The following is an 11,925-nucleotide window of genomic DNA, read 5'->3' as shown; positions in this document are numbered from 1 at the left end:
ATAAATACAAAATATAAACAAAAGGTGAATATATAACACTTCATTTATATTGAGACACAATTACATACAATTATTTTTCCGATTAAACAAAAATTAAAACGAATCGAAACATATGTCGCCGACTAAATCTATATGTGGTACTCCCTTGGAATTTTGTGCATTTGATTCTTTCTCAATGTCATTCAGTCTCTCGAATGCTTGCATCATTTCCATAAAATGATTCGGCCAAGTCTCGGCTTTTATGGTTGAATGCGTCGTTCACCCAGTGACGTAATTGGTATAGAGCATCCCAATTTCAAGTAAACTTGAAGAAAATGACTTGATTTTGAAAGCCATTCAATACACATGATACGATCATTTGGATTTTGGGGTGGGACGGTGCACAGTGGGAAAAAGGTTTCCGAAAAAATATAGCGTATCAGGTTAACACACACTCTATCGTACGCATATGCTCTTAGGTGACCCATTTCAGGGAAGCGCAATTATTTTGCCTTCGGTGTCGAACCACTCAAGCAAGAAACAAGATACTCATAAACCATATCGAATTTTCCTTTATTTTCGTACAACTATATGTATGATTCTTTATGTGTCTTCAACTCTTGGATAAGCTGATGTCGGACATGTGTGTGATTATCTTCTCCTTTATCGAGTAAAGCCGAAACGGCTCGGTAACTGCAATTACCTTCCCCCACAACATTGACGACCCGCTCGATATATTTGTGCATAAAAACCGGCATCTCGTCAATGAATGGAATCTTCGGTAGAATAGGCATCGGAGGTGGTTTGCTAATGCGAACGCCTTTGACAACACTTTTTTGAGATTTTGGAGTCGATGAGTCGGGAAAAACATTGTCAACATGTTCAAAATATGAAGGAGACTGTGTATTCAGATATTTTATTTGGTGTAGACTTCGTTTCTTTGGAGCACCTTTTGTTTTTACGGATTGAGAAGGCAGTTTCATGTCGGTGGTTTCCAGATAGGAAATCTTCCTCAATTGTTATTTGAGGTGGAGTTTCATGTTGTCATCGGTTTTCAAAAATCTCTCTTGTATTACTTCCTATTTGGTCAAAATAGAGATATTCGATTTAGCTTTATCCATGCATCCATCATCATCAAACCTAAGTCTCTTCCAATGAGTGCAAACCTCCCCCATTCTTATTGGGTCACCAAGTTTCACCTTTTTAGCAATAACACAAGCACATGGGAGACCATATATTTTCACAATTTGCATCCACACTTTGCTCTATCAGAGCCTACATTATCAACTTATTTAGCCTCGTGAAAAATATAGTTCAAACTCGCCCGAGAAATGTTACCAACCAACTGAGAATATAAAGTTTTGTCTTTAAATCTGTGTTCCAAAACTGTGACGCTCCGACCAAATGTTGTTTGTATCTCATTATGTTGGTTTTGAATCATGTGGTCCACAAAATCCCAGTCTCTACACAAATCCTCATTGCTATTTCTCAACCAATTTTTCAAAGTAGCATGGGCAGACTCAACTCTGTTAGTTGTTGTATTTCCAAGGTGTCTAACATTATCAGTCCACGCACAAACTATCTTCTCCTTTACCTTGTCAAGAATTGTGCTCTCAACATATTTCAACAAATCTGGATACTTCTCACACACTTTCTTGAAATGAATAATGGAATCGGCATATATTTCTTTTGTGGAAGAATTTATTATACGATTCCATGAATCCATTATTTTTTCCACAACCACACTCACCTTCACCATATTTTCATCTTCGGACTCTATCTGTTTCGTCCCTACCGTGGGTTTAACATTAATTCTCACATTCTTTGTTATGTGATGTCTACAAAGTAATACATAAGAAGAAGGAAATACATTTGCAACCAAATTCATCAATGCAGTATCGCATTCGGTAACAATCGCTTTAGGCATCTCACCTTGTACCTTCAACAGTGTCCGCCACACCTCTAAAGCCCAAGTAAAATTGTCCTCTTTTTCACACTCAAGAAATGCAAAACCAACAGAATATGTCTTCTCAGTTGAGGTCACATCAACCATCTCCAATAATGAAAGTCTATACTTGTTGGTCTTATAGGTTGAATCAAGTATGACCACCGCAGGAAACGCGTTGAACAACTTTATGGAATCAGGATGAATCCAAAAAATATCTCTAACAGTAAGTTCATCATCGCATGTTCGATACCTTGACATGTAATTGTTATCATCGAACAGATTCAAGAGTTGTTGCATCTCAGTTATATCCCTCATAAACGTCTTCTTAGTTAAGTATCAAATATTATACACTTGCTTTATATTTGATATACTTTTGGATCGTTTTCGTTTCAATGTCGCAAGTATATTTTTCGGTTGAACAAGATTCAAGGTCATGTCAGCAACACATTTCTTCTCTTCCGGCTTAAGCCGACAGACACTAGGATGACTGACTAATTTTAAACACAAATCATGGTTATGCAAACCACATATCACACTAAATTTCCAATATTTGTTTGCCAACATGTAACCACGAACCTTAAACGAACAATCACATTTTCTTGTACTGGTGTCGTCTTTTTTAAAATGTCAGAGAGGAGTTATATATTTCCCGCTTCTTTCGTAAATCATTGTCACAAAGGCGCATCTTCTATTAGAACCATTATCGGACCTTCAGATAACCACATTAATCCTAGTTTATAGGCCTCCATATGAATCCATTGAAGCATTTGATCACGAGATTCAAATTCATGCTTGCTTTTAAAATCGTTGCCAACATCTATCGTCTTCACAACAACACCTTGAACATTCGAAGAAACAACCACACCTTGGACATTCAAATAAACAACTTGTTTTGAAAAAACATCGGGGTGCATCATATCTAATGAAAACAATTAAAATCATAACAGAACATAAGCGTTATTACTGCTGCAGAATACTTCAAAAATGAATACAGGCAAATTCCAAAAATGTATCTCCGAACAAGTTCATATACATTCCTGAGATACATCTTCGGACACGACGTAACTTTTTCAGTAAAAATGAAAGATTAATGTGAACAGTGCAAAGGGAAAAGAAGAATCTTTACCTGAAATTCGATCTTCTTTTGCTCATTATGATATGATGAACCAAAAGGATGGAAATTTGGAGTGAAAAATAGATTGAGATTGAATGATTTAGGGTGAAGGATTTGGTTGAAAACCTATTATATCAACAATGATTGTGTGATCATGCAGCTGATTCTTTTATCAGATATTTTCGGAGAAGCATCTCCAAAAATTCTCCAGAAATATCTAACATGTAAAGGTGATGTACATTTCAAAATACCGTCGTAATTCCGAAGATGCATTTCCGAAATATCTACTTAATTGTTAAATAATTAAGGTCTTTATTAAAATGTTCTTGAGAACATTTGAGTGTGCAAGAGATGCGTCCAGAGATGCATCTCCGAAAACGAAAAACATTTGTGAAAATTCTCATGGTGTAGTAGAAAGATCTAGAATGCTTTAAGAAATTCTCATACTCACTAAAGGTTAAATTTCAGTCTAAAAATCTAAAAATCTAGTTCTTAAGATGAATGTGCCGAATGACATATATACATTGCATAATCTAAGAATCGCAATTAACAAGTGACGAGAAAAGTCTCGTGTAAAATGGGAAGGGCGATTCACATCTGTTGAGGTATGACACAAAACATGTGATTATATCAACCTGCCGGTTCATTTCACTAGCACAACAAAATTATATCCGTTAGAATTCAATACAAGACTTACCTAAAAGATTTTATATTAAAACTCATGGAATCCCATAATTTAAAAAACATACATGTACTAAATTTTATTGGTAAGATCATCCATATGCCCTTCTCATGTTAAATTCCAACAAAATGATCCGTGATGAATGGTTATCCAATAATAGTTTCCTAAGTGATACCCTCAATCACAAAAATTTGTGAATCAATTTTTCATCACCTAACTCCAAATTACCAAGACTCCTTCCCCTAATAACTAGAGGTTAAAACTAGTAAAATATTTCGCCCAAAACCTGCTCCAGATTGTAAATATTAAATGCCTTGAAAAGAAAAAGTACAATTGAATAGAATAAGATATAAGAAACGCAAGTACATTGGTTTAACTTACAGCAAATCAATTAACTCTCACACATGTAAAACACATAATGCCAGAAATAAGAAATGTGTTTCGATCTCAACTATAACGGCTCCACAAACTAGACTTACCAACTACAGTATAAAGATATAATGTTTCAAGTTGTGAATTGAGGATAGTTTATCACACAGACCTCATCTTTGGTATAATACATGACGCTTTTCAGTTCAGCGTGTATCAGCGAGACTGCAATGCTTCTTGAATATGTTTAACAGCGCTGTCATAGTTCACAAAGCCCATAAACCAAAATTCATGGTTGTCGACGGAGATAATCTGTATAAATTTTTCGGATGGGTTGACTTTGCTTGTGGATGGGTTCACGGCTCTCAGCTGATGCAATGGAATAACCACCTAGTGCATAACATGAAAAAGCATGCGTGTAAAAATTCCAAAACAATAGACAAATTATGATTGAAAATGATAACACTATAGTGAGTGCAATTTTGTTTCCATTAAGCATATTCTACCATCAATAAAAGTAATTTCTACAAGTAAACTGTATTTTGGTACCAGTTCCTAACTCTGGTATCAATCAGTGCATAAAAATCTTGGATGGAACAATTGAGGCTCTGTGTCATGGGTTTAAAAATCAGGCAGGTCTTGGAAGAAGACATGGCAAAATATAGAAGGCAGTTTGCAGAAATTTTGGAAGCATTAAAACGAAACGAAACTCACTACCCAGAGGCTGGAGCGATTGGAAACTCGGGCAAATGAAAGAAATAGTTGAAAATGGTGTGACGATTAAATGTACAAACATGTCCAAATGACAATTGCAGAGAAGGAAGTCGTGCAGCAGTCAATGAAAATGAAGTGAGAAAGCCACTGAATTTGTAAAACATAGAAGAAAAAGATGATGGACATTGAAAATTCAAGATTTTGAAGTCACTTTGGAACCAGTTGCAGTTTTGATGGAGTAATTTCCTTCATTTCACCTTTAGCATAAGGTGATTCTTTTTTTTTTTGTAGGTGTTTATGTTGGGACTGGATGTTAATAGGGAGATGCCAATCTCTGGAACTCTTGGAAGGGAGCGTCGATTTTTTGCTGTTTCAGTCTATCCACATCAGACCTGTTGGTTTGGTCCACAGTTATTAATAGCGGCCGCTCCAAGCGCTATCCCGGGATTCTCTCCCGGTGCGGCAACCCCCCGCTACGGAGGAGCGACGCTAATCCCAATTTTGGATAGAGGCCAGGAAAGCTGGGGATAGTAGGTTGCGGGAGCGGAGCACTTCCCAGCGGCTTTCTGCTTTAAGGGCTTTTCTGAAGTGCGAAAAAACCTTTTAACCCATAAAAAGTTTAAAATTGAAAATTTTATTGTAGTCGTTCGTGTTTTCTCCTCTCATTTGTGTTTTTTCACCTTTCTCCATCGTGTTTCTTCTGTTTTCTGCTTTTCTATTTTGTTCTCTATCTTGTTCTTCTCTATTCATTGTTTTTCTATTCGTTTTCAGGTTGTTTTTTCTTTCATAGTATTGTTTTTTTTTCCTTTCTTTTAAAATATAGTGATTCTGGAATTAATATACGTAGATTATTGCTGCAATTAGTCCAAAAAGTTATTTAATCTACATTAAATATATATATATATATATATATATATATATATATATATAGATTATTCATATAATTAGTCCAAAAAATTATCCCGCTATCCCATTTTTGGGGTTAGCTACTCTGCTCCGCTATCCGGGATTAATAACTCTGATTTGGTCGGTGTTTTTGAGATCCAGACTACATTATTTGGTACTGTTGCAGTTTTTTTTGGTTGAAACATCTTGCCTGCAAAGGCTGATTCTACAAGAGTCATCTTATCTGCATTTCAAGGAACAGAATTGAATGGTAAGAACTATTTGAATTGGTATTCTTCTCCTAAAAAAATCTTTATGCTATCGATAGTTAGAGATATTTAGAGATTGTATGAGTTTGTCTGCAGTTTGGCTATCCTTCAGATTACTGATCAAGATTTATCTGAATTTTTGGCTCGAGCTTAGTCTATACCGATGGCCTCAAACTTATGTTGGTTAATGATGATCTTATTGAAAAAGCTTGACAATGTGTTCAAAGTGTTTATCCTTCACACAATCTCCCTAGAAAGTATGGCCCTGTTAGAGATCAGGCTTTGACAAATGCTACAATCCCTATGGTGCTAGAGGTAATCTCCATTGTACTTATATTAGGAAAGATGGACACACTAAAGATCAGTGCATCAGTTTGCATGGTTTTCCGAGCAAAACTACCAATGTTGTGGAATCCTTTATAGACTGAGTCAAAATCTGAATTTAAAACTACTTTTTCTGTCAACGAGTATAAGGAAAAATCAAGTGAAGTATGATAAAAATGAAGACGGCAAAATTTTGGTTCATGAAAAAGGATATAAAGAAGAGATGGAAGACTTATTTTTACAATTTACTTAATGAAGGATATGAGATTTTATTGGACTCCAATAGCCTAGACATTAGAGAAGAGGATCGAAATTATAACTACTATCATGAAATTCAAAAACACAAGTAAAAGAATCGTTGAAATAAATGAGTAATAGCAAGGTGGTTAAGTCAGACAACATAACTATTGAAGTGTAGAAAAGTAAATATGAGATCAAAGAAAATGTTGTGAAATGAAGAAGCACTTTAATTTCGATCTATAAGAACAAGGGGGGATATACAAAATTGAGCATATTATAAGGGGATTAAACCTATGAGTCATACCATAAAGTATGAGAAAGAGTGATTGAATGAAGACTAAGAAAGAAAAAAGTCAAGTTACGCGGTTTAAATATCTTTGGTTCATAGTACAAAAACAATTGAGAAATAGGAGATGTAAATCAACAAATTCAAGTTGTGTGGTTGAAATGGAGAAGGTCTCAGGTGTTTTACGTGACACCAAAATACCGCTCAAACTGAAGAGAAAACTTTATCGGACAACTATAAGACCGACAATGTTATACGAGACAAAAAGTTGGAGTAACAACCAACACAAATAAAATAAGTGTAACAGAAATGATGATGTTGCGTTGAATGTTTGGTAAAACTATTCGAGATAAGATTAGAAATGAAAACGTTAAAGAGAATGTTGGGGTAGCACATATAGTAAAAAAGATAGTGGAAAATAGGCTTAGGTGATTTGAGCATGTAGCGAGAAGACCTGTAGATTTAATAGTAAAAAAAGTAGATCAGATGGAATGTAACCAAACAACTCAAGGTAGAAGAATACCTAAAACAAATTATATGAGAAACTGTAAAGAAAGATCTTGAGATTAACGAGTTGAATAATAAAATATTATAGTGGAGTTTGATCCAAGTAGCCGGTCCCATTTAGTGGGATAAGGTTTAGTTGTTGTTGTGTATAAGGAAGGAATATTTGCTGTTGAAGGCAACACAACTCGCCACCTCTCAGTTTACACATATTGAATGACTTTTGCATTTTGGCGTTTTAGATCAAGCGATTGGTAATTTCTCACTTTTCTCTAAATTATCAACACTTAAATTGGCACATCTCACTTTACACATTGGATAATAGTACTACAAAACTTCGAGGGTCTGCACCTCCCCTAATGTCAAAATAGCCATTTTCCTATCAAATTCCACGATAATAACTCTCCCATCTATCTTCTCCTATCTATTCTAAACATATACCTACATTATTAATAAAACGTAACTGCTCCTAATGATATAATAATTACCCACTAACCACTCTTAATAATATATTAATTGCTAAGTCATATGAAAGGTCTAACAAAGTTTGAGTTCTATTTTATTTATTCCTAATTGTCTCTTCAATTTAAGTTCTATAAGCAAATCAACTCAATCCATAAACTATGCCATAAGCAGATCAACTCATTCCTTAAACTATGCCATAATTTTATTTTTTATTCCTTCTTGATACTGGACGGAGTATAGGATAGAAGATTGGAGCCGAAACTAAATCTCATGGCCTTTTATTACCTTCATCCTTCTACTTCTGCTATATATGTTGCAGCTGAATCTCTCGATCTCCTCCATCCACGTTTAGGTCATGCGATTCTGTCAAAAATTGAGGAAAATAGTGTTTGGTCTTCTTTAGTTAAAGTCTTCACATTGTGAGTCTTGTCAACTAGAAAAGCATGTAAGAGTTTCTTTTTCCAATCATATAAACAACAAAGCTATGCCTCCTTTGATGTTGTTCATTCTGATGTTTGGGGTTCTAGTAGTGTTCCTTTTGTCTTAAGGTATAATTATGTTACTTTTGTTGATAATTTGTCAAACATGGGCTAAGATACAAGCTAAGAAGTAAACCACTTGAGTTGGTTTCCACTTTCCACTCTTTTTATACTCTCAGCCTCAAAAGAATTGTGTGTGATGGACATCTTTTAACTGAATTTAAAATTCTGAACCATTATCAAGAAACACATATGAAACATGAATAAGTAATAAGAATATGATACATAGATGAAAGGAACACTTAAAAGGTAAGGGCTCAAGCTACAATATGCACCCTAGATACATCAACAAAAGATTATTAAAAGCTTTATATATATTTTACATAAATGCAGATTGTTTGTAAATTTGATATATCTCATTAACATGTAACCATATCAAAAGATAACAATCACAGTTTACAAAAATATACTTGTGAATCATGATCATAACAAAAGGCATAAACACCTTCCGTAATCCCTATCAAATTGTACTCTTTCCCCGTAGGCCTTTTACACATTTTGCAAAAGTTGCAAATTTTACCCCAACCAATGTTATAATCACAAAAAGCATCAGAAATCCGATTTAAGAGAAGCCTTACTCCTACCTCTCTACTCAACTGCCTACTATTGACTATCCAATATTAATTCTACATATTCATGAATCCTATTTACATAAATAGCATAGCTTCTAAGTTTGGTTTATAAAGAAACAACTTGGCCAAATTCAAGAAGTTCAACACAATCATTAAGAGGTTATGCAATATTGTGCAACAACCATAATCTTTCCTAAGACAAAATATAGGGGATGGAGTGTGCATGAACAAAATATATGCCCTTTTTTAATCTATTTTGTTTCTGTTCAAATAATGAATCAGGGAGTATGTTGTTGACGTCATTCCAACTCTTCTCACAACATGATGAAGAAAAGGGTTGTACAAGAGGCTTTTTTAGGTCGAAAAAGGTTGTACAAGAAGGTTTTTTAAGTCGAAAAGGGTTGGGCAATAAGCTATTCTCTCAACAAGAAGCTCTAAAGCAAGTAGCTTGTGATGTTTCCCAAAGGGTTGGAGCAGTGTCTGAAATACAACGGTCAATAATTTCTCTAAATAAATATTGGTCGATACTCCATAGATACATCTGATATCAATGAGTATTGTACATGGGTACGGGATACAGCACATGCTGATACTTGAGTGAGAACTGGGAGTGCCTAAGTTTCATCGGTAAGGTAAGCATGTAAGACTACCTTTAAACGCAATCCTTAATTTCAAGAAAAGAAACATAACCGAATTTGGGATTGATCAAAAAAATAATATCATTAACATCCATAAGGGCACGCATTCAAATTAGTTTCAGCAAGCACCTTACTCAAAATTACAAAAGTCCCATCCTAATTAAAACATTATCCGACGTTGGTGATATTAGTCACTAAGGACTGACATGACTGATATTTGAGGTTCCAAGGGACTGGAGTGTGGTTTTCACATTCTAAAATCTCAACGACTAATGAGTTCTACTACTAAATTTATGAGACGCAAATTTGGGGTTTATAATAGGTGTCATTAAATTTTGCAGCAGAAATGAGCAGTTTAAATTATTTTCCATTGAGTTTTATAAAAATAATACTAAACCTCTAGTATTAATAGTTAGTAAAGAATTCCCATAGAATTTTAGAAAATGAAGTTGTGTACAGATCATGGTTATCAAATCAGTTGGCTAAATTTGGACGGCAAGGGACTAATATAGTTTCATGTAAAGGGACTAGAATGCAATTTTCACATTCTTAAATCTCAATCACTAATGAGTCCTACTGCTAATTTTCCGAGACACAAATTGGGGGGTTTATACTTATAGTATATGTTGTTAAATTTTGCTTTAGAAACATGCATGTGAAACTATTTCTATTCAACTCTATAAAAATAATAATATTAAACCTCTAGTATTAGGAAATAATCATAGAAAATGAAGCAGTATGCAGTCAAGATATCAAATCAGCTGATGAGAACAAACCAATAAGAAGCAAATGAGTTCCATTCCATAAAGTTTACCTTATAATAGCTCCATTGAGTCTGGTCACCGGTTTGATAAGAGAGCGGGTTATCACTAGAAAATGCGAGCTTTGCAGATGACAAATACAAGACTCCCATGACAGGTCCAGCAGAGGTGGAGAGATAGCACGCATATGTTTTAAGAAGTTGTTCCTCGGGTACAGTCTCAAAAGTTTGCCTAAAGATCTTCTCATAACCACCTTCTGCCAGAACTTTTGTTCCCTGAGCAATCCTCCCCACAGCTGCATCCGCAAAACTAGGACCCGTTTTCACTGTTTCATGGAAAACCAAAATGCACATAACTAAATAAATTAGTACCCAGAAAAACAAGATCCAAAGCATTTTTAGGTTAATGTTTTAGTTTTTTCAATAACTTAGATCAATTTCAATAATTGTCGATGGAATTAAAAAAAAAAAAAAAATAGGATCGATGGATGATACATACAGTGCTGCCACATATTCCCAGCAAGATCCTCGGCTTTCTTGGTAGCTTCAGCAGCTTTCTTTCCCCATTTTCCGAGAACATCTTTCACGGAATCTAAAGTATCTGCGCAAAATGAAAGAGGAAAACTAGTTTAAGAGACGTGAAATGAAAATGATAAAATCGGTAAGAGATAGAGATATAGAGAACAGACTCTTTGCAGGTGTGGGTGCGGGGACAGGCGCGGGAGAGACATATGGATTAGACTCGGTGGGCATAGTGGTGGCAGCATCGGTGGCGCGTGATTCAGTTGCGACGGATTGAGATGGTGGTGGTGGTGGTGCGACGTCGTTTGGGTCAATTTTAGGATATGGAGCGTAATCGGAGGGGGTATGGGAGTGAGAGTCGGAGGGTTGGACTTGAGGTTGATCAACACTAGTCATGTTGTTGAATAAGGTCTTGTTGTTGTTCTTCTGTAAGGTTGAGAATCGGATTGTGAAATTTGAAACTCGAATTGAGGGTTTTCTTTTCTCTTTCTATCTTACTACGTGTTTAGGACAACGTACTTGAGTGGGACTTCAATTCAAATCTCAAAAAACTGTCAACTTGTTTGACTGCGGGCTTACTGCTCTTTTCTTACACGGTTTTTCTAGATCTTGCCGTTGCCATTTGCCAATTATTGTTCGCCACAATTAGTCACACTAATCTTATGTTTCACTTTATTTACTCTCTCCATTCTTTTTAATAATTCCTATATAAACAATTTTAAAAAAATCACATTTTAAAAAAATGTTTGAGATTAATAACAAACTGTTGACTAATAATTAATATTCCAAAATAAATTTTCTCTTATAAATAGGATCCGAGATAGCAATGGGTAAAAAAAATTAACTATTCATAATCAGTTGATTTTGTGATAAAAAGAAGTGAAATAAGATTTCAAGGTCACGTAATTAAAGAAATGATTGAGAAAATTTACAAGAGGAAACAAAGATATTATGAAACCTCTTCTTAATTATAACAATGTGTCAAAACTCAAGTTCAAGGATATCCGTTGTTTGTTTTCAATCTTTGTAAAAGGTGAGGATACACTAATTCATTCCACAAGTCAAGAAAACCATGAAGACGTCAATGGCTACAATCTTTATGTGTGACGTCTCCT

At 34.9% G+C, this 11,925-nt stretch overlaps 2 protein-coding genes across 2 annotated transcripts; both read right to left on the bottom strand.

Annotated features, from left to right (window-relative positions):
• Window positions 1-566: 566 nt before the first annotated feature.
• On the bottom strand, window positions 567-962 carry LOC127079169 (OVARIAN TUMOR DOMAIN-containing deubiquitinating enzyme 10-like). The gene has a single exon (XM_051019591.1). The coding sequence runs from the start codon at window positions 960-962 to the stop codon at window positions 567-569; it is 396 nt and encodes a 131-aa protein (XP_050875548.1).
• Window positions 963-4,037: 3,075 nt separating this feature from the next.
• LOC127088220 (GEM-like protein 1) lies at window positions 4,038-11,448 on the bottom strand. Its single transcript, XM_051029135.1, has 4 exons — window positions 10,978-11,448; window positions 10,788-10,889; window positions 10,343-10,614; window positions 4,038-4,482 (listed from the first exon to the last, which is right to left on the bottom strand). Exons 1-4 carry the CDS (start codon window positions 11,204-11,206, stop codon window positions 4,309-4,311), a joined length of 777 nt encoding a protein of 258 aa, XP_050885092.1. The 5' UTR covers window positions 11,207-11,448; the 3' UTR covers window positions 4,038-4,308.
• Between the last annotated feature and the right edge of the window lie 477 nt (window positions 11,449-11,925).

Source organism: Lathyrus oleraceus, chromosome 5 (assembly GCF_024323335.1).
Source record: "Lathyrus oleraceus cultivar Zhongwan6 chromosome 5, CAAS_Psat_ZW6_1.0, whole genome shotgun sequence".
Taxonomy (NCBI): domain Eukaryota; kingdom Viridiplantae; phylum Streptophyta; class Magnoliopsida; order Fabales; family Fabaceae; genus Lathyrus; species Lathyrus oleraceus.
The sequence above is the reverse complement of the archived record's forward strand: the minus strand, read 5'-3'. Positions and strand labels throughout refer to the sequence as shown.